We start from the raw sequence: 23,957 nt of genomic DNA, 5'->3' as shown, positions 1-23,957 counted from the left end.
AGGAGAATGAGATGCCAATTAGGCCTCCATCCATTTTTACCACTCTGAAATCCACAGCTTGTGGTTTTACTGATACCCACTCCTTTGAGATTTCAAGTTTATGGCATCTGTCAACCTTTAAGCATGCCCTCCCCAGACACAAAATCCTTGTAGGAAGAGCAACCCCACTGTGCCTGATCTCACATCTGCCAGTGCAGGCTGCCTACCAGCAGCCACGCTTATATCCATAAAGGTTTGATTTACATCTACCCAGCCAAGTGCATCAGATGAAAGATCATTTTCACCTAAACACCCAGGGCCTGCTTGTGCTGCTGTTGTGAGTCATGACACAGCTCCAGGGAAAGGCCTCAGTCCTCGTAAGCTGTCACTGTGCCATTTTGCTTGAAGCTGAAGAGCTTCCTTCTCTGTGACACAGCTGAGCTGGACTGGGACAAAGTCAACTCTTAAAAACCAAACAAATAAGCAGGTGTGTTCCCCTCCCTTCTGTGCCAGCAGAACCGGGCCCACACTGTGCCATTTACGAGTCACACTTCTGACCTCTATTTTATTTTTGGCTTCCCTGGCACAATCAAGAACTGCAGTCATCAATGTTATCTAAGCATCTAATTCATAACGCTTGGCTGAACCCTTCCAAGAATCAGAAAGCAAGGTGGTATGCAATCTGATATGGGGGCCAGAGCCAATTTTTAAAGAAGACAGGAGAAAAGTTCCCATCAGCTTAAATGGGACTTGGATCAGGCTTGCAATGATAAAAAGGCAACAAATATTTTCAGACATTAAAAGAACCATTTCAGGCACGCTCAGATTTACTGAAAGCTGTAACTTGACCTCCCTGGCTCCCCACTCCACAAATTCTCTTCTATCAAAAGACAACGTGTATGTCAAACCAGGGCTGTTATCCTACAGCTACACACACCCTCATTAGACTGAAATACTAGCTAAGCTTTTAACTCAATAGAGATTTTAAAATAAAATATGCTTTCCTTAAATGCAGCTAAGATGGAGCATAGAACCATCTGTTTTGTCAGAATTTTTCACTTTGGTTTGTGGTTCTGTAAGCACAGAACGCCTGGTTAAAGGAAAGACAGCCCTCCTTCGGCAGAAACTGCTGCCTTTCTGCAGGAGCAGCTAAATTCACAGTCTGAAAGACATTGTAAAGTGAGTGATAAAAAGTACTTAATCTGCATGAGTGTCTACCCTTCATGAGTACTCCCCAAATTGGATTTAACCATCATTAAAGAAGCACCTTACTACTCAGCTACAAGGTGTCACCATAAAAACCCAATATGCTCAGGGCCCTTCATAAAACACTTTGCCACAGGGACAAAATCATTACATCTGTAGTGAAAAGAATGTTATCTACAAAGTACTTCATGCTTCATTCTTCCAGGAAGACTATTTGGTCAAGGACTGATGAACAACTGCCTGTCTCCATATCTAGTTTTTGATTTTATGTAAAGCTACCCACTATGTATGGCTCAGAGGACAGGGTCATTACAGACAACATTGACATTCTGGATGGGGGTCATCAAACAAACAAAGCATCAGTGCTTCAGAAAGACCCAGTCTTCCTCCCTGACATGCCAAACATTCTCTGGAGTCTTGGAAATCAATACATTTACCAGATAGATTTTCAAATCTACCGTATTTTGGCAGGCAGTACAGCAAAAGCTTGCTACTCTAAGACTTTTACCTGGCAGGACTCGATTGCATATTCAGTTTAGGTTGTTTCATAATCAAGTCTTGTAATTTCAATGAGCTGGTACTGAAGAGAAGATGTCATGTTTACCCTTTTAGACAGCAGTGCTCCTCCACTGGCAAATATTCTCCAGAGAGTCTCCAGAGAGGACTCTTTGGACATTCCCCCATTCCTTTTTCCAGAAGTAATCCCACTAGAAAATCATGGATCTAGATACACAGTTTTAGTATTTCATCTTCTGAATAGAACAAAAAAGATTTCTCAGCAAACCTACATATCCTTTTTGCTGCTGTGCCCTGACTTAGGTTCTCAGTGGTACAGCTGACCCAGCCTTTGGGAAGCACTGGAGGAAGTCTGGTGGCTCTGCTCCCCTGCAAGCCCCCTGCCCCTCAAGCACACACACACATACACACATCAGTGGACCTGTCTTTCAATGGGTCAAACTTTAGCTATGCAGTTAATTAAAGCCTGGATGAAAGAAGTTGTCAATCTGTCTGAAAAAAAATAAAATTGTGTATATATATATATATATATATATATACACACACACATATAGTAACAACTTCAACAGAAGGTTATTGAGAAGCTCAAAGAACAGGCAGTCGGTCTACCCAGCACCAGCAGCACACTGACCCTCCAAATAATTCAGATTTTTAAAGTAGAAAAAAAAAAAAAAAAAAAAAAAAGGTATTATTTTGTTGAGACTTTACATTACTCAAAGCAAGTCTTCCCCAGTAAATTGCCTGTTCTGGGTCCAGATTATACACCTCACAAAGGCACTAGCAGGTCCAAATCCCACTTGCTACTCAAAAGCTGTAAATATTTATGCATTAAAAGACTGTCTTAAGATTCCAGGCTCATAGGCAGGAACCCTGCTTAGATTTAGGATTTTTAAATAATGAATAGAGTAGAGCTCTTATCTTAATCGGTGTCTGCTGACAAAACCATAAAATGAATTGGTGGTTTTACAGAAGCAGGTCCAATCCTGATTCCATTTAAGTCAATGGCATTTCAGCTGTAATAGAATCAAGTCAAAATTTCTCCTGAGTCACAGTTGCCTCTGTAATTGTGTTAAATTTGAAGAGTCCAGTTTAGCAGATTAAAGATGCACAGCCTGGGCCAGACCTCAAAAGCATGCAGCATCCACACCAGAAGCCAACTTTTACCTCCAGAGCAGTCACAGAACACAAATATAAAATTTCAAATCAAAAGTAACAGCAGAGGTCTGCCTTTATAAAAGGAATGAAAAAGAAACCAAAGCTTTTATGAAAGCAGGAAAAATAGATTTGCCCTGTAAAAATCTCTATTTCTTCAGCTTTTTGAATGCAATACAAATGACTGCATTACTGCACACCATCAAATCAGCCTGAACACATTCAAACTGCAAGGCAAATCTCAACTTAGACAAAATCCCTAGTGAAGTTCCCGCAGGCAGACTTTTTCTACACAAGTCTTTAAAAATGATGAATGGTAAAGTGGGAACGAGTGCCACATTCACATCCCACTGCCTTCTGAGTCAGAAACAGAGCACATCAGATCTTTATCTGGTACAGTGAACAATCCCCAAGCATATATCAGGATGTCACTGCTGATGATACTCTTTTAGCATGTCACTTCAACATAGTATTCTCAGATCAACTGAAGACACTGAACCTTTTCACACATCCATATCCTTAACACAGCTGCCTCCAGAAACAGTCAGGGCTGTAGTGACTGGGGAGCTACACAACTGCAAAGAAGTGAAACTGAAGACATTGATGCTGAACATGCCCCATGCTTGCCTGCCAGGTAGGATTCAGGTTGCTGATGCCACTTTAACTTCCCACTGTTGACAATGTGGTACTCAAGTCCTCTCTCATCCCACTGCAGCTGATTCCCCCACTGAGCACAACTGTTTGCCCAAACAGGCAACAAGACAGTCCAAGGTGGCAGGGAACCAGGACTGACCTTTCTGGAAAGGGGTTTCTATAAAGTGCTAGACCACCTTGGTTGCCTCCTAAAGCAACACCTCTAATCTCCCATTTTTGTAAGAGTACCAAGTTCTAGCTGTCTTTAAATAAGAGAAAGCAAATCATTACACTGAGGTTTGAGTACCAAAGCTTAGCTTTACATACCTACACACACACATACATGTAATTTATGTAGTAGATATTCTAATACTTTTCTAATACTTTGTAGTGAGAGTCCAGATTCAGCACAGAATTGCATGTAGAAGTACAGAGATCACTAAGGGCTTTCTTTCATATAAAACTGTCCTCAGACCTAGTAAGCATATGGAATGAAATCCTCAGAGGAAAATCAAAGACCTAAGGAAAAGTGTAGTATCTATCCCACAGGACACTATTAGGTGACAGGTGGCACAATCTGTGAAATTCTTATTTTAAAAACAGATTGAAGCCTTAAAAAGAACCATAATAGCTGCAGTTTCTCACAGAGCTTTCTCCTACATTACCTGTGTTAAGTATATGCATTCACCTATGAGTTCTCTTACAATAGAACCCACATTTCAAACTTCCTTTTCTACAGAGTACTTCACACCTTGCTGAGTGGGTTGCAGTTTCTGCTCTCAACCCCAGTGCTGGTACCTGTGAGGAACACCATTTAACAGCACTCAGCTTTCAGCAAGGCTGCCCATCCAAACTCAGCCAGATGCTATCTGCAAAGGTGAAGTACATGAAGTTGTAGACAAACCTTCCCAAGTAATTAAAGTTTCAGGGCTTTTCTCAGACCTACACTTTCTACAAAGAAATTGTCCACAATTAAAAAGCTATCTCCTACTACAGGGTTCAGAGAGAAAGCATTTATGCTTCATCTCCCACCTACCTGAAAAGATTCCTCAGGCCAGTCCAAAAATCTCAGTCTCGTGACTGAAACTTTCTGTGACTCCAGCCTAAGCTTTTTTGTGACCCATTTAATCCAATTCATCCTTGTCCTCTACATCGAGGACTTTTTTTCTGTCCTTGGTGTTAAACCTCAATATACTTACAGAGACCCAGAGCATACTCTCTCAGTTTCTATTCTATAAGCTAAATAAGCCAAGATCTTTAGATTCTACCATTTGGTTGTCTTTTCATATCTCTGATACTCCCAGTAAGCCCTTTCCGCACCTGTTTCTGTTTCAGTTCATCTTTAAAACCAGTGACCAACTGCCTTTAGATTGGATCCCACCAGTGCCATTTGCAGTGGCACCAGTAGAGCTCTCCTGGAGCCCCACATAAACATTTTGTACACTTCAGGTCACAAGTCCCTTCTGTGAGGCTGCCTTCTATGCTGAAAGACTTCCTAACTTTGCAACAATTGCAGGAACACAGTGCTAACTTTTTTATGACAAGATGTTTTATGTGCCTAATAAAAACAGGGAATAAAACGAGCTCTAGGACCAGCCCACAAAAACTCCACTTACAGCTTCACTTCAGTCTAATCCTTTTCAACACTCCCCATTACTGACATCTCTGCATTTTTTCACCATTCATACAAGTCTTCTATTAACACCCATTTTACCCAGTAGAACAAATGCTCAAATGCTCTCTTCTGTAGGTTATTCCTAACACAGCCCTGCAGATTAGCAAAACCCTACTTCCCATTTCTACAAAAAGAAATTCCTACCGAAAATAAAATATTATGTTTGCCTGAAACTGTTTATTCAGCATCAGTAACTCATCTTGCATGTCCTTCCAGGTCCTCCTCTACTCTTTCATTTAAATGCCCCAAGTACAGCCTGCATCAGATTGAGCCCTTCAGCTTCCTAGGTTGTCCTCTGGCCAAACACAAACCACATGGATAGAGGTCCCCAAACACTCAAGAATGGCAAACACCTGCATTGCCTCAGTGGGACACAAACCCTCCTTCACCTGTGCTTGCTCTCACCTTTGCACCACATCTTGCAGTGACCTGGGAGGGAACCACTGTAGCAGAAAACAGTCCTTCTGCGTGGCCACAGCATTTTCCACTACCCTTCACTTCACCAGGCAGCAACAGAAATGCTTGTATCAGCAAAAGGAAGGGGATAGATGGCTGAAGGGAAAATATCAACTTCTTTTAGCAGTGTTGTCAGCTGCCCCTGCTCACTTTGTTCATCTCCCAGCCCTGTGTTACCACTGCAAGGCACCCATCAGAAATCCTGGCTAGCCCAGTTGGCAGCCACATTCAGACTATATTGCATTTACACTCCTGCATGACTACATCATGAAAAGACTCTTGTTCCCTTTTCATTTATATAGCTTTAAAAGTTTTTTCCTTATATTTTAGTACAAGTTTGAGAGTTTAGCTTTATTGCAGCAATTTCCATTTTATCCCCATGGTTCTACACCTCCAGGACATGTGCTCTTCTGCAACCTCCCCTTCTACCATCCTGAAACCCAGAGCTGATGAGTCTCCCTTCTTGCTCCAGGTCTGGGTTCTTCAGCTCTGTCCCAGCTGCTCTGTGGGCACATGAAACCTTTCTCCCTCCACCCTTCTGTTTCCTTCCAAGCACTCCTAGACCTCTCTCCCTTCCCCAACAATTCCCCCATCTCCCCTCCATCTTCCCCCTACCCCCTACACAGCTTCCCTTGTAGCTGCTTCACATCTTCCAACTCAAAATTTTCCGCCTGAGTGTCCAACCTGGGCTGCCTTCTGACATATGCTAAGGACACAAGGAGCAACGAAGAAACCATCATTTCATCAAATCCTAGTACCATAGAAAGCTATGGATGGAAGGGACTTTTAAGGGTCATCTAGTCCAACCTCTCTGCAGTGAATAGGGATATCTTCAATTAGAACAGGTTGCTCAAAGCCCTGTTCAACCTGACCTTGGATGTTTTCAGAGATGGGCATCTCCAGCTTCTCTGGGCAACGTGTTCCAGTGTTTCACCACCCTCATAAAAAAGTATTCCTCATATCTAGTCTGAGAAGAGCTATGGGGCAGGTCCATGAGCATGGGAGATCAGTGGAGCAGGGATGCCAGCAGCTCTCTTCTGCAGGAGAGCCTGGGACAGCCAGGGCTGCTGGGCTGAGAGTGTTCTGTGGTGCTGCTGTGCTCGAGGTAGCACAGGATTGCCTCAGAGGGCTGCCTGCAGTGAAAATGATGGGCACTCCATGGTGTGGGTGCTCCTCACTGCCTGCCATGTAGGTGCCAAGTGTCGACATTCCCCAGGCAGCTGTGCAGGGCAGCCTGAGGGTGTGGACAGCCCTTGAAGGCATGAAGGTCATGGGACTGATCATAAAGACCTCCCTAACTCCACGGCATAGAACCGAGGAGTACAGCTAAGGCATTTGCTAACACTCTTGCCAGAGGTGTTGGCTAGAGCTGTTTAGCACTCAGGAAGGAAAAAGGTCTTCATGTGTCATCTTAACACCCTTTAGGTCCTATCTGTAGTTTGGCTTTTTCCTCCTCTCTGGAGACAAGCACAGTAACTGTTGTGAAACATGATGAGTCATAGCTGCAGGCTGCAAGGGGACAGCGAGGCAAAGGGAGCAGGGACAGTGTGAGCAGAGAGGGAAAGCTGCTGTCCCCAGACAGCCTCCAAATCAGCACTACCTAAGTACCAGTTGCTTCTCTGCAGTGCCACATACATACACCTTCAGTTCTCCTCACTAAATCTGTCAGATAAGGAGGAACTTGAGAAAAGCCACCCTAGGTCACACATTGCTGCCTGAGAGCATCATGAAAGTCACTGTGTGCTTTTAACCAGAAGATGCAGTAGGAGCTGCCCCCTGGAAGGGTGGCAAATTGGGATGAGTTTCTCAGGCAGCTAATCTAGGAGGTGAGCAGCATTTTGAAAGGGCACGAGCAACATGACTGGATCTTGATATGCTGAAACTGCCTTTACCGTTGCCTTGCATGAAAACTGGCAGCAATCACCCATCCTGGCTGCTCTGCTTCACCATATGTCACATCTCCAGTGGCACCACAAAGATGTTGGGAAAAATCTTCTTGTGCCAAATGTTTCAAACACAAATATAGAAGGATAGAAGTCTTTTAGGTCACTGATCTGATTCACCTAATATATCTTTCATGCAGTACCTTGAACATAAATATGATAGTGTCAGACACAGAGCATTTCTTCTGGCAGTGTCAAGTGTACTAAATGCCTGCAGGAGCAAACCAGCTTAGATCCACAATGCTGATGTAGAGCAAGGCCAGGTATTTCTAAGGCTGCTATTTGTGGGAAACAGTTTTACCACCTTAGAAATCATGCTCACAGCCTCGTAAGTTTACCTGCTTCAACACAAATCTGGTGCTATTCATGGCCCTTAGTGAAGGAATCCTAGACGGAGGAACCCCACTTCCCAGCACAGGCAGAACAAGGACAATTTTCTGGTTCTACAGTTTAACTCAAGTGACCACTCTGCTTAGTTCAGGTGAAAAACTTAAAACTTAAACCTTAGGCTATCACAAAGCAGTCTTAAAATTAATTTCAGTTCAAGTGTTCTTCTCTTGTGACAGACAGATAATTCTGTGCTGAACTGTGCCTTGCTTCTGGTTCAAGCAGCAACATTTACTCTCATCAGAGAACTTAATTTTCAATTAATTGAATTTTTTAACCAAAACCAAAAGCAAAACATTGTTAATTAAAAATGTCCAGCCAATTCTACACAAAAATCTGCTCTGAAGTCTGCTTATCTCAGTGTTTCTACAAGAGCTGACAGTTGCTGAAATATAGGCAGTAGGACTGCTAGCATTGACAAGGCTTTAAAGCATCATCACAGTGAGTAGCCATTAGAGGTTATATTTCATTGGAAGTATGTAATTCAATTACCATCACTCTTTACTATGTCCCATCTCTGGAGGCTGACAATAAGCCATATCATACATCAAATTTTAACCTGAACTTTGCATTCTGGCCCTATAGATTGCCAGTTCTCCATTATGAATGGCTTCATATTTTTAGCGTCATCTCTTAGGGAAAAGAGGTTATCCAATTATATGGTACATCCATCTGCCTGTCAGTCTGTTCTGCTCTAGCTTTTCAACCAGTTTCAATCAGGAGGCAAAGGTCTTCAAGAAAATTAAGTTCCTATCAGTTTTGCAACTAATCAGAGGCAGAGTAAAGAAGAGAAATCATTTGCACATCCCCCTTGAGAGTGGTGAGCTATGTAATCCCTGCAAACTGACAATTGGGTGAGCATGGACACCTAACACTGTCTCCTATCTCCATGCAAGAAATAAGGCTGGGGGACAGAAGTTACTGCAGGGACAGAAAATCATGAAAAACCATGCTCTGGTCTGTGGAACACAAACCCTTAGGAAAGCAGGCTCTTTTAGAACTGCTGTTCATAATTACAAAGCTTGGTGATTTACAAAAAATTTCTTGTGCATATTTCTTGAGAAAAGAATGAGTAAGTCACTCTGACAGTGGAACATATTGCACACACAAAATAGAAATAGCACAGAACAGTGTTGTTACATTTGCTTTCCCAAGCCTATGCATTTAGCTCTACCAATAACTACATTTTCTGAGTATCTAAAGTGCACAGTAACTGATTCACTATGTTTGCCTGTTTAAACAATTATTCTTACTGATGAATATCAACATTACTCATTCATATTACTGTTGTAGTTCTGCCTTTTTTGCAGTCTAACTGAACCATTTAAGTACTCATTACTTTGCCAGTTCTTTGTACCATTCATCACCTGCACAAGGATTGTGACTTATGACAACTTAGTCACAACTTGTTTCCATCTTTCATTGTGTCCATTCCCTCTCTCACTTCTTCCCCATACTTCCAGCCTTTGCCTCCTCCATATTGCCATATATGCATAAATTCCTTTTCTTCAGCATTTCTCACTCACTGGTTCTTACCATCTCTGCATCTCCCCTTCTTCCATCTCCACACATCCCCCGTCCCAGCCTTACTCCTCATTCCATCACCCCTTTTTCTGCTACCCACACACATTGTCATGATCTGTACCTTCTGGCTTCCCTTCCCTTCTCTGCCTTCCCATTCCCACTAGAAAGGGATTGGAGATCCTGGATACTCCCACAAAAACACTTCCTGGTCCCACTTCCTCACATTCCTCCATGGATCACATATATGGAAGCTCGACTTTCCTCTTGCTCCTTCTGTTTTCACCCACCCACTCATCACCATCTGGTCACGTTTCCTCCCACTCTCACTGCTGTCCCACTCAGTTCCCTCCCACTGTTTTCCCAGTTACCATTACTCCCTTCTGACACAGGTATCTTCAGCTACAACCAAAGCAGCTCTCCAACACCTCTCTGAGTGTCTCTCTTGGCTACATTTACAACATCAGTCAACCACTGTCACCTTCTCTTCCGTGCGTCTTAAGGTATTGCTTACCCTTCGAACCTGCCATTCTCTTCCTCAAATACTTCTCTAGTCCTAGTCAACTTTGGAGGCTGATACTTCACTGCTAAAGAGGTTGCCTTCTACTATTTGGGGGGTTACCTGCTCTCTTTCAAATTCCCCCTGCCCATGATCTAGCCAAGGTGTGAACCCCAGTGCATGTCAGATAACTGAAGTATTCACAGGTAAGGGTCACTGTGTACACACACACACACATACACAGGTAGGCTGGCCTGCCAGTCTAATCCACATCTGAAATACCAAGTTTTACTTCTTCACATCCATTACTCACTTCTGCTGCCATCCCACGGGAAGCACCAGTTGAATTTTCAGGGCAAGACCACCAAGCCTCTTGCCCTCATTCCCATGCTTTTTTAAACTTTTACCCACTCCAATTTCTCATATTCTTATCTCCATATGCCACCCTTTATCTCCCCCACTTCTTTCTTTTGTCAGTTCCTAGAAAGCTCTCTGCCTGTGCAAAAAAGGCAGTGACTTTGTCTCATTTCACTTAAAGGATGGATTTACAAATCTTAAATTACATCCCTTAGTCTTTACTGACCAGCTCTGACCATCAGTCTCCATTTCTTGCATCTAAATCGTGACCTATCTGCATTATTACTCATTCCTGATTTTGCCAGCTTTTCCCTCTCCTGTACTCATTACACAGCCCGCAGGGTCTTATTTCCAATTAGACTGAAAGATGCCTAAAGCAGAAACAGTGCTTGTACAGCACCTAGTGCAACAGGGGCTTGTAGGAGTGAGCAAGTACTTTTCCCACAGAACATATGGATTGTGGCTGCCCAAGGCAAACGGGAACTTACCGAGCCGTACAGTTCCCCTTTCTCATTCATTCCAAGGTAGAGTCCACTGTCGACTCCTCGAATGCTGACCAAGCCCACTGCTATACTGATAAATTCCAGTATACCTATAAAATGCAGGGGAAAAAAAAACACAACAGTGTACATGTTGTTTCCACTGAAAGATTTTTTTTTCAGATGTGACTGATCCCTAAGCAACAAGCAGCTGTTTTCAAAGGTGTTTTCCCATTTTCAGAATTGTTCACTGGAACATGGGGAACAAATTAACTTATCTTAAAATATGATACTTGAAGGGTGTCTCTTTGAGTCTCTGCTAGAACAATGTACTGCAGACAGCATTATCATACCACATTAAAAGATTATTCTCAACCTCTGTCCTAAACACAAACCTAATGCTCAGTCATATTCTGATTTGCATGACAAATAATACATTCAAAGAAAGAAAGTTTTTAGATTGCCAGCATTAGCACTATTATAGACACTATGACATCTGCCTTGCAAAATAAATTCTGAAAAAATACATTTAAACCAGAATTGTCAGATGGAAACAAAGATACACATGGAACCAAAATACCTGCTTCCAGGAATCAAAGAATAGGTAATATGTGGAAAGATTTACTCAGAGTATGATCTTCCAGAGGCTTGAAAAATTAAAATCTTTAGAATAGTCCAGAGTCTCACACATTTCTGTCTGGATATTAACCATATCTCTGGTGTGTTATTTTTTACTCATCTCGAATTTGAAAATAAAAATATTTTAAACCTAAGTAATAATGTATAAATGGTTATGTCCCCTTGTGCATGTAACCACAAGCTCACACAGGCATCTGTGCACTAAAGATGAGAGCATTTTGCAGAGAAACACCAATGTGCATGGTCCAGCAAGTGTCTATAGAATATCAGTTCATACATATCAGTTGGTTCAGAAGGTTTGGGGGGGGTTGGCAGACTTCCCTGCGAATTCCTTACCTCCTTCAATAAGGATGCTCCCAGCCAAAGTTTGCATAAACCTAGAAGTCTTGTGGGGAAAAAATGGAAATTGATTCCTATTTGGGAGCATTGGACTAAGAGAGTAATGATCTCACAGGAGTTATCCAGCAATGTTCAGCACAACAGTATTACGCTACTTTCTGATGCAGAAGATAAAGCACAGAGTAGCAGTTTCATTTTATTTTTTTGATTTTTCATGCCTAAGCACACCATGTAGCTATTTTTAAAGCTTACTGGAAACTATATTTACACAAAATAATATAATAGGAGTGTAGTGTGTGTTGAGCTTCACATAGACGACAAAAAAGCACTTTCATGGATTTTTTTAACAATTAATTTGGCATTCCCACAAAACAGTTGAGCACTAATCGATAACAGGCATGAATCATACAAATCAAATACAGCACAAGTTGAAGCCAATAGGGAAAATTTATAGTCAAGCTAGTGTAAAGATTAAATGTATTCCCTGTAAGGGACTAATGATCAATTCCTTATATATTATTCAGTACTACAAACTCCATAGTTTTATTGTTTTGATAAACCTATTTTAAGGATGGTGTATCTTATTCTCTACATACGAACAAATCAAAAATACTGGGAAGAACTATTTAGTAATTATGTAAACTTTTTTAAGTAATAAAAAGTTCTGGCTGTTTATCTGATATATGTAGTATGTGAGATACAATCGATCCATTGAAATTATTTAAATATTCCCACTCTACATGGACATGCAATGCCTCCAGATTTCTTAAAGCAGCTTCTTCTGTAAATCTTTTACCAAACTCTCATATTACCTGATACATATTACCAAGAATTTTGAATGAGATTAAATCTTATGTTAAGCATGTAATGCACCATAGTACAGCTGAGTTAGTAAGTCTGGCATCTTTCTCATCAGTATAAATGCAGACTTTAATTGCATACTCATTTCAAATATTTGGGTACATACTGCTTTGTGTGTCAAAAGAACAAAAAAGCTGTCACATCCTATTGTAAGTGCAGAGGATGAATACTTGGAAAAGCATAACCACATATATGAGATCAGAATTGAGACTTGTTCATTTGAAATATTCAAAAGCCTATTCACAACAAGTTTTATGTGCCATGTTGTCAAGTCCTTCAAGAGATTAATCAGGGCCAAGCAATGCAAACTTACACAAGTCTTGCCAGATTGCATTATTTGGCCCAGTACTCGCAGGAATATTTTCACTGTATAGTTTCTGTAATATACAAATAGTACTTAGGAGCTGAACCAGATATTAAAATAGATATTCCTCTTCAAAATGGGGCTGGACCAAAGGAAAATCAGGACAGCTCCAAACCTTAAAAGCTAGGGCCCTATTTATAGCTAAAACTGGGGGAAAGAGAGGAAATCACTGTCTCAGTACATGGGATGCTGAATATCTTCTTGTCAGATACTGAACATTTTCTCCAATGAAACCACTTCAGGGCAAAGACCTACTCATCCACAAAGAGGTTAGCAAAAGAGTTTTGGGAAAAGTTGCTCCTTACATGTCCACATCAGTCCTTCATTCGCCTTATTCCACATGATCCAACTGAATGTGCTGGGTGGCAGCAGGACACCAGCCTGACAGTCAAGGCCAGCCCAGCTCTCCTGCCAGGGTGACAAGAGAAAAGCTGGGTCGTTCACTCAAGATAAAATTTCAACTTGCATCTAGTTTATCTCTAGTGAAGAACAGACTTACAGAAGCATTTGCCTTCTCTTTAAGCAGTGAATATCCTTGCTACTACAGATCTTTTTGTTGCTGGTTTCCGCCCTTTGCACATTTTTGTCTTGGGCTATATATAGGCTCTCTTTGTATTGTTGGACTTAACCAGTTTAGCTTCCACTTAGCACCCGAACATACCATCAAAGAATACGGTAAACAAGCATCGCCACCAGCCATTTCTTTGCACTGCTTAGGGAAGCGGCAGAAGGGAAGCGGCAGAGGACCCGCAGGCAGACCAAAGCCGGCTGGAGTTGTGCTGCCGCGTATTTAGCAAACACTCATTCACCCCACGAAGAGCAGAGGGGCGAGGAGAGCAGAGCCCTTCCTGGCTGAGAAGCTGCCGGGAGGTCAGCCCGGTGCCGGGGCGAGGGCCGCGGCTTCCCCTGCTCCCCCTACCCCCAGCCGGGGCTGCGCCGCTGGGCTGAACAGAGAGCTCCGCCGGGATGCGTCCCGCCTGTCGCAGCTGTCACCGCCCCGCCCGCTCCCCCACATGATGCCAATTAAGAGACGGGAGCGCAGACAGCCACAGCCCCCCAGGAGGCACCAGGGCCCTGCTTCAGTTTCAGGCTCTTAGAGCACCTTCACAGCGCTTCCACCCTCACCCCTCGCAGCCGCTCCGCATCCCATCCCCTCTGCAACGCTCCCTAGCGAGGAACACTGCGGGGGCTGATCGGGGCCCTTCCCTCCCCCTAAAACCTAGCTCCCAATTTCCACTCCCAGGGGCCAAAGCATCACACCCCTCCCCCTCCGCCCCGTTCTGCCGGCTTTCCCCGGAGACAACATGGGGCGGGGGAGCAGCCCGAGACCGCTGCATCCAGCAGCAGAAGGGGCGGGAGACCGCAGGGCCCCTCCGGCCGGAGCCGCCCCCCGCGCCCTCCCCGGCGCTGAGCCCGAGAGCCGGAGCAGGCAGGGCGAGGTGGAGAGGCGGGAGGGCGGGCTCCTCCGCGGCTCCCGTAGATGATGAACGCAGCGGTTCCTTGTAGCAGCAGGTCCCGGGGAGCGGAGGTCACCTGCTGACAAGCTTTTTCTTTTTTCCTTTTCCTGCATGCTCCTATTTTTTAAATGCTGTGCATGCAGTACTTGTGCTGACGCACAGAGGCACGCCTCTCCGCTGTTAACAGAGTTCCTGAATTTACAATGACTCCACTGTCTAGCGAATGCCCTAGACTAGAGGAGACTGCATAAAAAAAAAAAAAAAATCCTTTGGCACCCAGGGAAGATTAAGGCTTTGATCACCTGAGATCTCAGTAAGGGAGAGAAAGCGGAGAGGAGAGGATTAAGGAGGGGGCGGGGGGGGGGGGGGGGGGGGGTGACGAGCAAGCCGGGTTCTCCCGGGGAGCTTTTCTTTTAAGAGATGGACATCTTGCTGCAGGAATTGCGAAATGCCAGGGCTCCCAGAACCGGGCGAGTATAGACACACAATATGGCTCGATTTATTGTATGCAATAGGCACACATCCAACACAGCATTACAAAAGAATTACTCTTATCTGATGTCTCTCCAGAGGTGCGTGCGGGCGCGCGCGCGTGTGTGTGTGCGCGCGGGGAGGGGGATTCCCACAGGGCAGAGCCCAAAGAGGAGCCTACGCGCAGCCCCCGGGGTTTTCTCTTTGTCCTCCTTATTCCTGGAGGAAAACTTCCTTCTGATTCCTGTGTCCCCCACCTCCCCCCCACACGCAGGCTTCCCTGACACTCTCAGAGGAGATGAAGTTAGCCCTCTCTCCCTCAGGCAGCTCGCGAGACCTTCCCAGGATCATCATCAGACTTCACAACCACTAAAACCCGAATAGCATCTGCTGTTCCGTGACCTCCAGGCGAATACAACAACGATGTCACGGCACCGATACAAAAGCACCATGCTCCCTTCCCCGCCTCCAAATAAGCCGGGAGCCCCGACGCATCCCATGCCTTTGCCGTGCCCGGTCTTCCCGAGCTCGGATCGAGCCGGGGAATTACCGGCGCGCTCCATGGGAGAAGAGTTACCACAAGAGCGTATCCTGGGGAGGGGAGGGCGATCAAACCGAGAAGGAAAAAAGAAATCTGTTTAAATGAAAGACGCTGCAAGGTCTGCAAGAGCTGCCTCTGGGAATCGTCAGCTTCATACAACTGCGGCTGGAAAGCCATTTTTAAAAATAGACGCCGCGAATAATGTCACTGCTGCCTTGCGAAGGGAGCAGCTGGCGGCCCTCCTCCGAGGCGGCGGGGCCCCGCAGGGTGCCAGCCCCCCTCAACCCCGGCTGCCTACACCTGCTGGCGGCCCTGATCCACTTCGCACCGCACCGCTCCGCGCCTCCCCCACCGGCCCCGCACCGCGTCCGCCTCTGTGTGTCCGCACCCTCCCACGGGCAGGGGGAACCTGCGGCTGCAGTTCAGCAGCTACGCGCGGTGTCTGCCTGTGTCAAGGAAAATGCCTAGATGCACAATTCCCCCATTTCCCTCTGCCTCAAACACTTCCTGCACTTTTTCTCGCCAACGAGCGTGGATGTTACCCCCCCCAGGAGAACAGAGACGCTCCCCTTCATCCCCACACCCCCTCCCCCACACACACACCCCCGGGGACTCCGGGAGGGCGGCGTGGGAGGAAAGCAGAGCCCGCAGGAAGCGTGAGAGTGTCAGGGAGCAGCGGCTGGCGGGGTATGGAGGGTAAACCTGCGACCACGCGAGCCTCAGCCCTCTTGCCTTCCCTCCCCCGCCCCTTCCCCTCTGCGCCCTTTGGAGATCCTCTCTTACAACACCCGGCATTATCTAAACAGCTTCACAAAGCAATAAAATACAGTTAAGATATCGTTCAACATCTGGCATTAAAATACAAAGAGAGAAAAGAAATCACCACAGAACTTTTTTTTTACGACCGAATTTAAGTGCTGTCAGGTTGGTTCACTCACAAGTTAACTCCTTCCAACAGCTGGGAGTGTGGCGAACTAACCTGGCATATTTTCCTCATCCCTCCTTAAAAAACCAAAGAATCAGCTCACCCAGGCTGTTTTAGCTACTTTCGTACATTCAATCTGCCGAGCCTTTAACTGTCTCCCTGGCAGCAAAACAGCTCCGGGCCCCATTGACTCGCGCGTGCGTCTGCATGTGTGGGTGCATGTGTGCATGTGGCGTGTGTACATGTGCCATGTGTGCACGCACGGGCTTTGGAGAGTGGCAGAAGCCATGAGCCCTCCAGTCCTCGCTGCTGAGTCACAAACAGCGTCCCCTGGAAAGGAAATCTAGGGAATGCTCTTTCAAATTCCCTGCCAGCCTGACATGCCACATAGTTCGGGAAAGGCAGGTTTTGGTGCAGCCTTCCTGGCGGGTGAGCGCGGCCCCACCTGCTCCTTCCCGTGGCGCCGGGCACCGGCTGCGGGAGCGGGGCCGGGCTGGGGAGGCGGCGAGCCCCGCAACGGATCGGCGGGCGCTGCCGGTGGATCCTGACCGAGACGCGAAATAGGCTGGATTTGCAATTCAGGCAGTTACTAGGGCAGGTAATCGGCAGTGAAAACGAAAGAAAAGCCCTCGTTAATTTGCGTACAGGACAACAGCCACTCCCTTAAGGAAACTCGGTGAATTTTAAATTGTAGTGGTTAATGATTAAAAACCCTTTAAACTCGCGAAATCAAATCATTCAGCAGAAACGTCCTGAGCAAAAATTCCACCACCGCCACCACCACCTCCCAGTACGTTTCTGCTCTTAAGCAGAACTTGGGGCTACACAAACATCTCTATCAAACACCCGGCGACTTCGGCGAGGGCTCCTGCTCCGCTGCGGTGGTACCGCTTGTGTACATCTGCACTCCCGAACACATTCATTTTTTCCCTCGGCGGATCAGCCATCAGCACAAGCCCCCTCCGCGCCCGCCTCGCACCCCCCCCCCCCCCCCCTGCCGTCCCCCCGCCCGCAGTTCTGCCCCATTATTTCATCACATGACCACTAAAGGGTTAAGGATAATACCTACCAAATCTGCTGTGGTCTTGCCTGGTTCCCTGGATAGTACCATTGGGGAAGATTTCTAAATGAAATCCAGTCCTGCAGTATAGCTGCCTCCGCCTGAGGATCCCCTTTAAATGGTCCAAGTCCGTGACCGCAGGCCCCCTGGGTAGCCCACCTGCCTCAGACTGACCCAGGTGGTCACTTAACAAAACCGGACTATCCACCGGCAAAACGGGCACATTCCCAAAGGGTACTGCATCCTGCACACCGAAATAGTTCCCAACTTCACCTAAGGGAGCCATCAGAAGATTCTGCTTTTAGAGAATAAGAATAAACAATAATGATGGTGCCAAACCCAGGAGATATAAGATTAGGTATATTCCACTCCTCTCCCCTCCCTAGCGCAGTTACAGCGAAAATGTTCTTTCTTCAATCCATTAAATGCATAAATAAAAGTAATATTCTGTTTTGACTGGTACAGGTTCAAGGTCAAACCAGTTAGTCTAAGAAACCACCACTTTATACTCACACACTGACATATTTATAAACATATAGATGTGTATATCTATATAAATGCATATATCCCCAGCTCTTAGCAAGCAATACGGTCTTCAGCCCATCCAACTGTAATAAAGAAAAAAATCCGTAGTTTCTCCATTTGGTTTAAGATAAGAATGACCATAGCAACTTAAATACCTAGGCGTTATAGGGATTTTTTTTTTTAAGATGCACAGGCTACGTCAGGATTTATGGATTCTGACTCCAGAAAGGCATGCGCTGTTTTTACTCTATAACAGACTGCATACATCAGCATGAATCCCGCAAAGGGGGAGGGGGGAAAATCTCACGTTGTTGGCTGAGATAAATCCAAAAAAAAAAAAAAAAAAAAAAAAAGGAAAAAATAAAAAGGAAAAAAAAAACTTTTGACGTCCAAATCTATTATCCAGAATTCTCAGGAGGATCAGCAGATGTCCACTGGTTTAGGATTTTTGACGATCCACAAGCAAAGCAGCAACATACAAGTGCTTGTGTCTTTCTTGGCTGGCTCGAAACAGGTGTTGCTTCTGCAGGGCTCCCTGTGAAATGTTGTACTCCAGCACTGAGCTGCAGCTCTTGACTGTGGATCTCCATCCAGCACGCAGAGTGGCGCAGGAAGAGGCATTGGGCTGGGTTTAAGGTAGTCCTGATTGCTGCTGGAAGGATTCTCCGAGGTCCTAGCGCTCAGCCCTACCTGCTGCAATACAGAGCCGCTTCCAGCGCTAGGCACGGCGTGGAGCGGCTCTTACTGCTCTGCGGCAGCGCGGCGCACGCAGGCAAATAAATAAATAAGTGGGCGAAACTTTGGGGGAGGAAAAAAGCGGCGCGATGCTAAATATACCGAGCCCGCCCGCTGCGGGAAGCGGGCTCCTCGGGAGATGCCCGCATAGCCCGAGTCCCCCTTGACATTGGCGGGGGGAGCGGGGCGGGCAGCGCAGCGCCAGCGGAGCCCGGCCCCGGCCCCGCCGCTCTGCCCCGCCGCAGGGGAGGCGGAGACGCGGCCGCCCCGCAGCGCAGCCCCGGCCCTGGCGGGACCGCGCCTCAGGTAACCGGGCTGCCGCTGGCCCAGGAGGGGCTCCAGCTCAGCTCCGGAAGGCAAACTGGAGGGGTCGCGGGAAGTTTGGGAGCCGGGGGGGGTGGGGTGGGTGTCGTTATCGCCCACGCCGCATTTTTTTTTTTTTTTTTTTTTTTTTTTCTTTCTGCACTCCGGCCCCCCTCTCAGGCAGCCCGCAGCCCTCCCGCGCCGCCCCTGCGCTGCCGGGGGTGGCCGATCCGCAGCCGTGTGCCGGGGAAGCAGTTTCGGAGATGCAGCTGCGGGAGGTGGCAGTGCCGGGGCCCCGCCGCCTCCGCCGCCGCCCGGGGCTCTCCAGGGGAGAACGGAGGCTCCCCGCAGCCGGGCTCGGCCCAAGTTTTTAAGAACGCCGGTGGAGGGAAGAGAGAGACGGGCAGGAGGTGGCACGGGGGATAAGGGGGTGCCGATGATAAGAACGTGTTCTCCCTCTTCGCGCCCTCCCCCCACGACCAAAAAAAAAAAAAAAAAAAATAAAAAAAAGTTAATTAAAACATCCAGGAGAGACCCGGAGAGGAGGTGGAGAGGATATTTGTTTCTTCTTATGATGCTGAGGGTCGGTGTTATTGTGGGTTTTGCCGTTTCAGTATAGCTGCACTCATTAGCAAAGGACAGAAGGGGCTCCCGCCTTTGCAGAAGGAGTCCTTGGGCACGATGCAGTCTTGCATGAGGGAGAGGGCAGCTCTGGCAGGCCCTTGAATTAAGTGCAGAACCTGAAGCAGGCTCATTTGGGGTAGTGGGGAGAGAGAGAAAGGCAGGGGGAAAAGAAACATAATATCTTGGGGGCTGGGGTGAGAGATTGCATGGTGTGAATGATGATGTGGTGGGAACATCGCTGAGGTGGTGGTGGGAACCACGAAGGTCACTGGTAGAGGGTGGAAACAGAGCTCTGGAGAAGGAGAGTTTTGCAAGGCAGTTAATTAAAAATAATTGACTTTCAGCACGTCCTCCTGCTCGGGGGGCATACAGCAGAGGGGGCAAGCTCTCCTTGCCTTACCCACCACACAAGCCAGCAGCCCAGCTCTGACTGATGCAGCCTTTCTGCATTGCCCCACTTGCCACTGTGACTTAACACTTGAGAGGAGGGAAAGAGATTTCTAGTTTCTGTATCTAGTGGGAAAACTGCAGCAGGGAAAGGCTGTGTCCTGAATCCCCACAGACCTTTAAGGAACAAACACACTCCATGCCAGTGGCGCATAAGCCACCTCCCTTTCATTTGTCTCCATCATTCTTTATTTCTATTTGAAGGATGGGATGCAGAAGCTTCAGAGCAGGGTTCCTTGCACTAGTTCTGTACAAACACACAAAAAGAAACAGTTGCTGCATGTCATTCCATGCATTTCAATGTGCAAGAGCAGATGAACCCCCCAACACCAAAGCAGAAAAGTCAGAACTCTCCAGTAAATAGCTCCATAGCATTTACCCTATATATCGGGTTTAAGGACACTGCTCACACACACACACTGCTTCTATCAGCGTGAACAACTGCAGAATGACTTGGGAAAAACTGCAGAACTCACCATGTCTAAAAATCATTATTCTTTATCAACTGGATCATGGCAATACCCAGAGGCCCCGTTGAGGGCTTCACAGTCCCATTGTGCTGGATACTGGTAGACACATGTAATAAGAGAGATGGTCTGTGCCCAAAGAGCTTATGATCTTAACCCATGATGAAAGACAACAGGTGTATACTACAGACCCATGGGGGAAGGATAAGGGAAAACCAGCCTTGAGAATAAAAAGCAACAGGCCTGGCCAATGACAAGTGTTTGGTGTCAGAATGAAGTTTTAAGGGGATTTGAAGGAGAACAATAAAGGAGCTTTATGGTTATTAATGTGTAGGTTTTTCCATGCTTAATGGCTAAGTTGGAAGAAAACAGAATTGCTTGTTAGGAAATTGGACTGCTGAAAAGTAAGGGTTTGTGCCACTGGCAGAACAGAGGGAATATTACAGAGTGATTGAAGGGCCTGGTATCGGGTGCCTTCTCAGTCTAGAAACAACCGGGAAAGAGGCTCCCAGTTCCTTTCCAATGCTTTAAAATTTACATTTCTAGTCCTGGCGAAGAGGGAATTAGGGAATTTAATTTTTTCCTCTACTCTAGGCTTCAACATACCTTCTGAAAAATATCTGAAGATAAAGTATTAGTAAGTTGTTTTATTTTAAAGGAACTCAAATGAAAACCCACAGATTATTTGATATAGGAAGTTTAGTGTTATAAAAGTGTTATCTAAGTTGAGGCTTTGATGTCTGAATTACTCATAAGTATCAAAGCCACACATGAATTATGCAGGACATCCCCAAAATTATACCCATCTGTGAGTAGGTGGTGTTCCAGCCTGGTTTCACATAAAATCTGTGTGATGTGTAATGTCAAACTTACTTGGTACAATAGTTTGGCTTTACTGATAGCTGGGGCTGTATCAGAAACCTACACTTTTATCCCCAAGGCACTGAGGCAGGAACATCCCTACCCCTACCTCCCCTCTACTCGAGATTCACACCCACTTCCCTTATACCCTCCTGGAATTCAAGACTGCATCAGCCACACTGAGTCATCAAGAGCTTACTCATCAACTTTCTGCAGGGTTTTAACTCCTGTGAGCAGAGCTGGTCAGAAGGATCCTGTATTTCTTGAGAAGTTCCTGGCACACATTCTCCTCACACGTACCACACTATTGTGACACCTCTGGCAGGCTTTAAACATCATGACTTTTTAAAAAGCAACAACTTTCACCTCTACTTTGCCAACCAGTTCAGCTTTACATGAACTTTTCACACATGGATTTTTGTGTGTCATTAACAAAAAAAATCAGCCTGTCATAAAAAATGGTTTTAGTTTTTTGATTCCCCCAGACTGCATAATTTCACTAAAAGTACAGGATGCTATTCTGGACCTACAATGTATCTAACTCATTTATTTCCTAACCTTGTAGACAGAGAACTGAAAGACTTGCACTATTAAAAAGAAAGGTGCTATGACTGCCCTTAAAACACACAACATTTTGCCATTTTTACTAAAATGTCTTGAGTCAGCAGAATTTTAAAAGCCACTTTTTTTTTTTTTTTACAAATGGAGAATAATAGAAAGTGAGACACTATTTTCAGTTTTCTTTACAAGTAAGAATTTTCATAGTATTTTGAAGCATGACATAATCCTGGGTATAAGAGTATTAATTCCTCTTACCTTATTTGAGGCTGCTACAATGGAGACATCTAGATCTAAACTACTTGCTATTTAATGCAGAGAAATAGGAGCAATTTTAGAGCCCAAATCACCTGACCTGTTCTAGGGGTCTACTTTAGGATGACATGACTCATTCTCTAAAGATGCTTAATTCTTCCTCATGTATGAAGGGAGCCTATATTAGATGTGGACTTCTCTGTGACAGAGGTCTAGATAGGACTGAATGGATCCCACCTACTGCTATACATGTGATTCAGCATTACCCCAGAATGGCTGATGATGGCACTAAACTATTAATAAATTTGCACAAATTAATCCTCCAAAGAAAACTCTTACCATCTCAGCAATGAAAACTTACTGAAAGCCATGATTCTGAAACATCAGATTGTCTGGAAAGAAAGTATTTGTAAAGACCTATTAAACGTTTGATTCAGGTTGATTGGATTAAAGTTAAAAGTGCTTACAGGTTTAGAAAAATTCATACAGAGGAACATATTTGCTTTCTCACTTCAAAAACTGCAGGAAAAAGGAAGTGTTTATGACGAAAAAAAGATTACCTGTAAGAATCCCTGAAGATAACATGGAGGGGAGAATTCCCAGTTCATCAGATTTTCAAACCAGCGGAGTGTAGAAAGTGTAGTTTAGACAGAAAGGTCCAAGAAACCACCAGCACCAGTGTCACCATGTGATCACAGCAGCAGCAGAACACCTGACATGGATTTCTGTGGTGTTACAGTATTTAGCTGCATACAGGAATTAGTGAATCTATGAAATAAGCATTGGCAGAATATGGTGTTTGTGACTGTCCTAGCAAGAGAGTTATCAGGTTACATGTTTTAAGATACCTTAAGTACAAAAGTAATAATGCAATGGCATTATAAATCAGTTGTATACAGTTGAGAGCATTGACACAGATGTTGATACAGCCTTGGAATGTGTATCCTTGTTGGTGATACTTGAAAGTAGACAGGGTGATGTAAGTGTGAAAGCTGCCAAATATGATTAAAATTTCTCCTATGTGTATTTGTACATGGCATGTATCTTCTGTTCTTAGTGAACTGATTGTCCATGATGTTCCCAGTCCCTCCAGGTCAAGAGCCACAGTGCCATTGATTAGAAAGAGAAAAGAGGGAGAAATCAGAGTTGCTATTTGTGCAGGTAACCACAGAGGCAGCTGCATGGCAAGCGATTACTGTGACACAGCCCACAGAACCTCTCCCTGCCAGAATGGGTCTGCTGCTGCCCACCCTTTGCCCCACGAGCCCAAGTACATACGGTGTCTGTTCAAAGAGGTTTCTTCCTTCTTGCAACCACAGGCTTGGCAGGGTTTGCCAGGATGTCCCTGAGGTTCTTCCTTGCCTGATTGACTTCTTTATTAGAGGGTTCACCACCTGAAAGGTAACATGGCATCTCTATACCAACTAAAGCACATACCCAGCCATCAGCTGGACTGTACCTACCGATGCTAGACCAGAGCTACAGCCAGCAAGCAGCTCCTCATACCCGTCCTGGGGGCAGGGAGAAGGTGCCTCTCGGTGCTTGCCCAGCTCACCACGAGTTGAGTGTGTGCCCCACTCACCGCTCGGTGTGCTATGTGGCTGGCACAGCAGCCTGGTGCACCTTCACCCCGATGGAGAAAGTGGTCCACCCCGGCTCCATGCCCAATTTCTGGAATGGCCTTAGGCCCCATTAAGCCTTCAGGGTAGAACGAGTTACCTC

At 45.6% G+C, this 23,957-nt stretch overlaps 1 protein-coding gene across 1 annotated transcript in view; it reads right to left on the bottom strand.

Annotated features, from left to right (window-relative positions):
• Positions 1-23,957, bottom strand: part of FGF9 (fibroblast growth factor 9) — a 53,576-nt gene that overhangs the window by 9,415 nt on the left and 20,204 nt on the right. The window contains 1 exon segment of the mRNA XM_071735772.1: positions 10,813-10,916. Coding sequence (XP_071591873.1) covers positions 10,813-10,916 — 104 coding nt within the window.

Source organism: Heliangelus exortis, chromosome 1, assembly GCF_036169615.1.
Source record: "Heliangelus exortis chromosome 1, bHelExo1.hap1, whole genome shotgun sequence".
Classification (NCBI taxonomy): domain Eukaryota; kingdom Metazoa; phylum Chordata; class Aves; order Apodiformes; family Trochilidae; genus Heliangelus; species Heliangelus exortis.
This window is presented reverse-complemented; position numbering and strand designations above follow the sequence as displayed.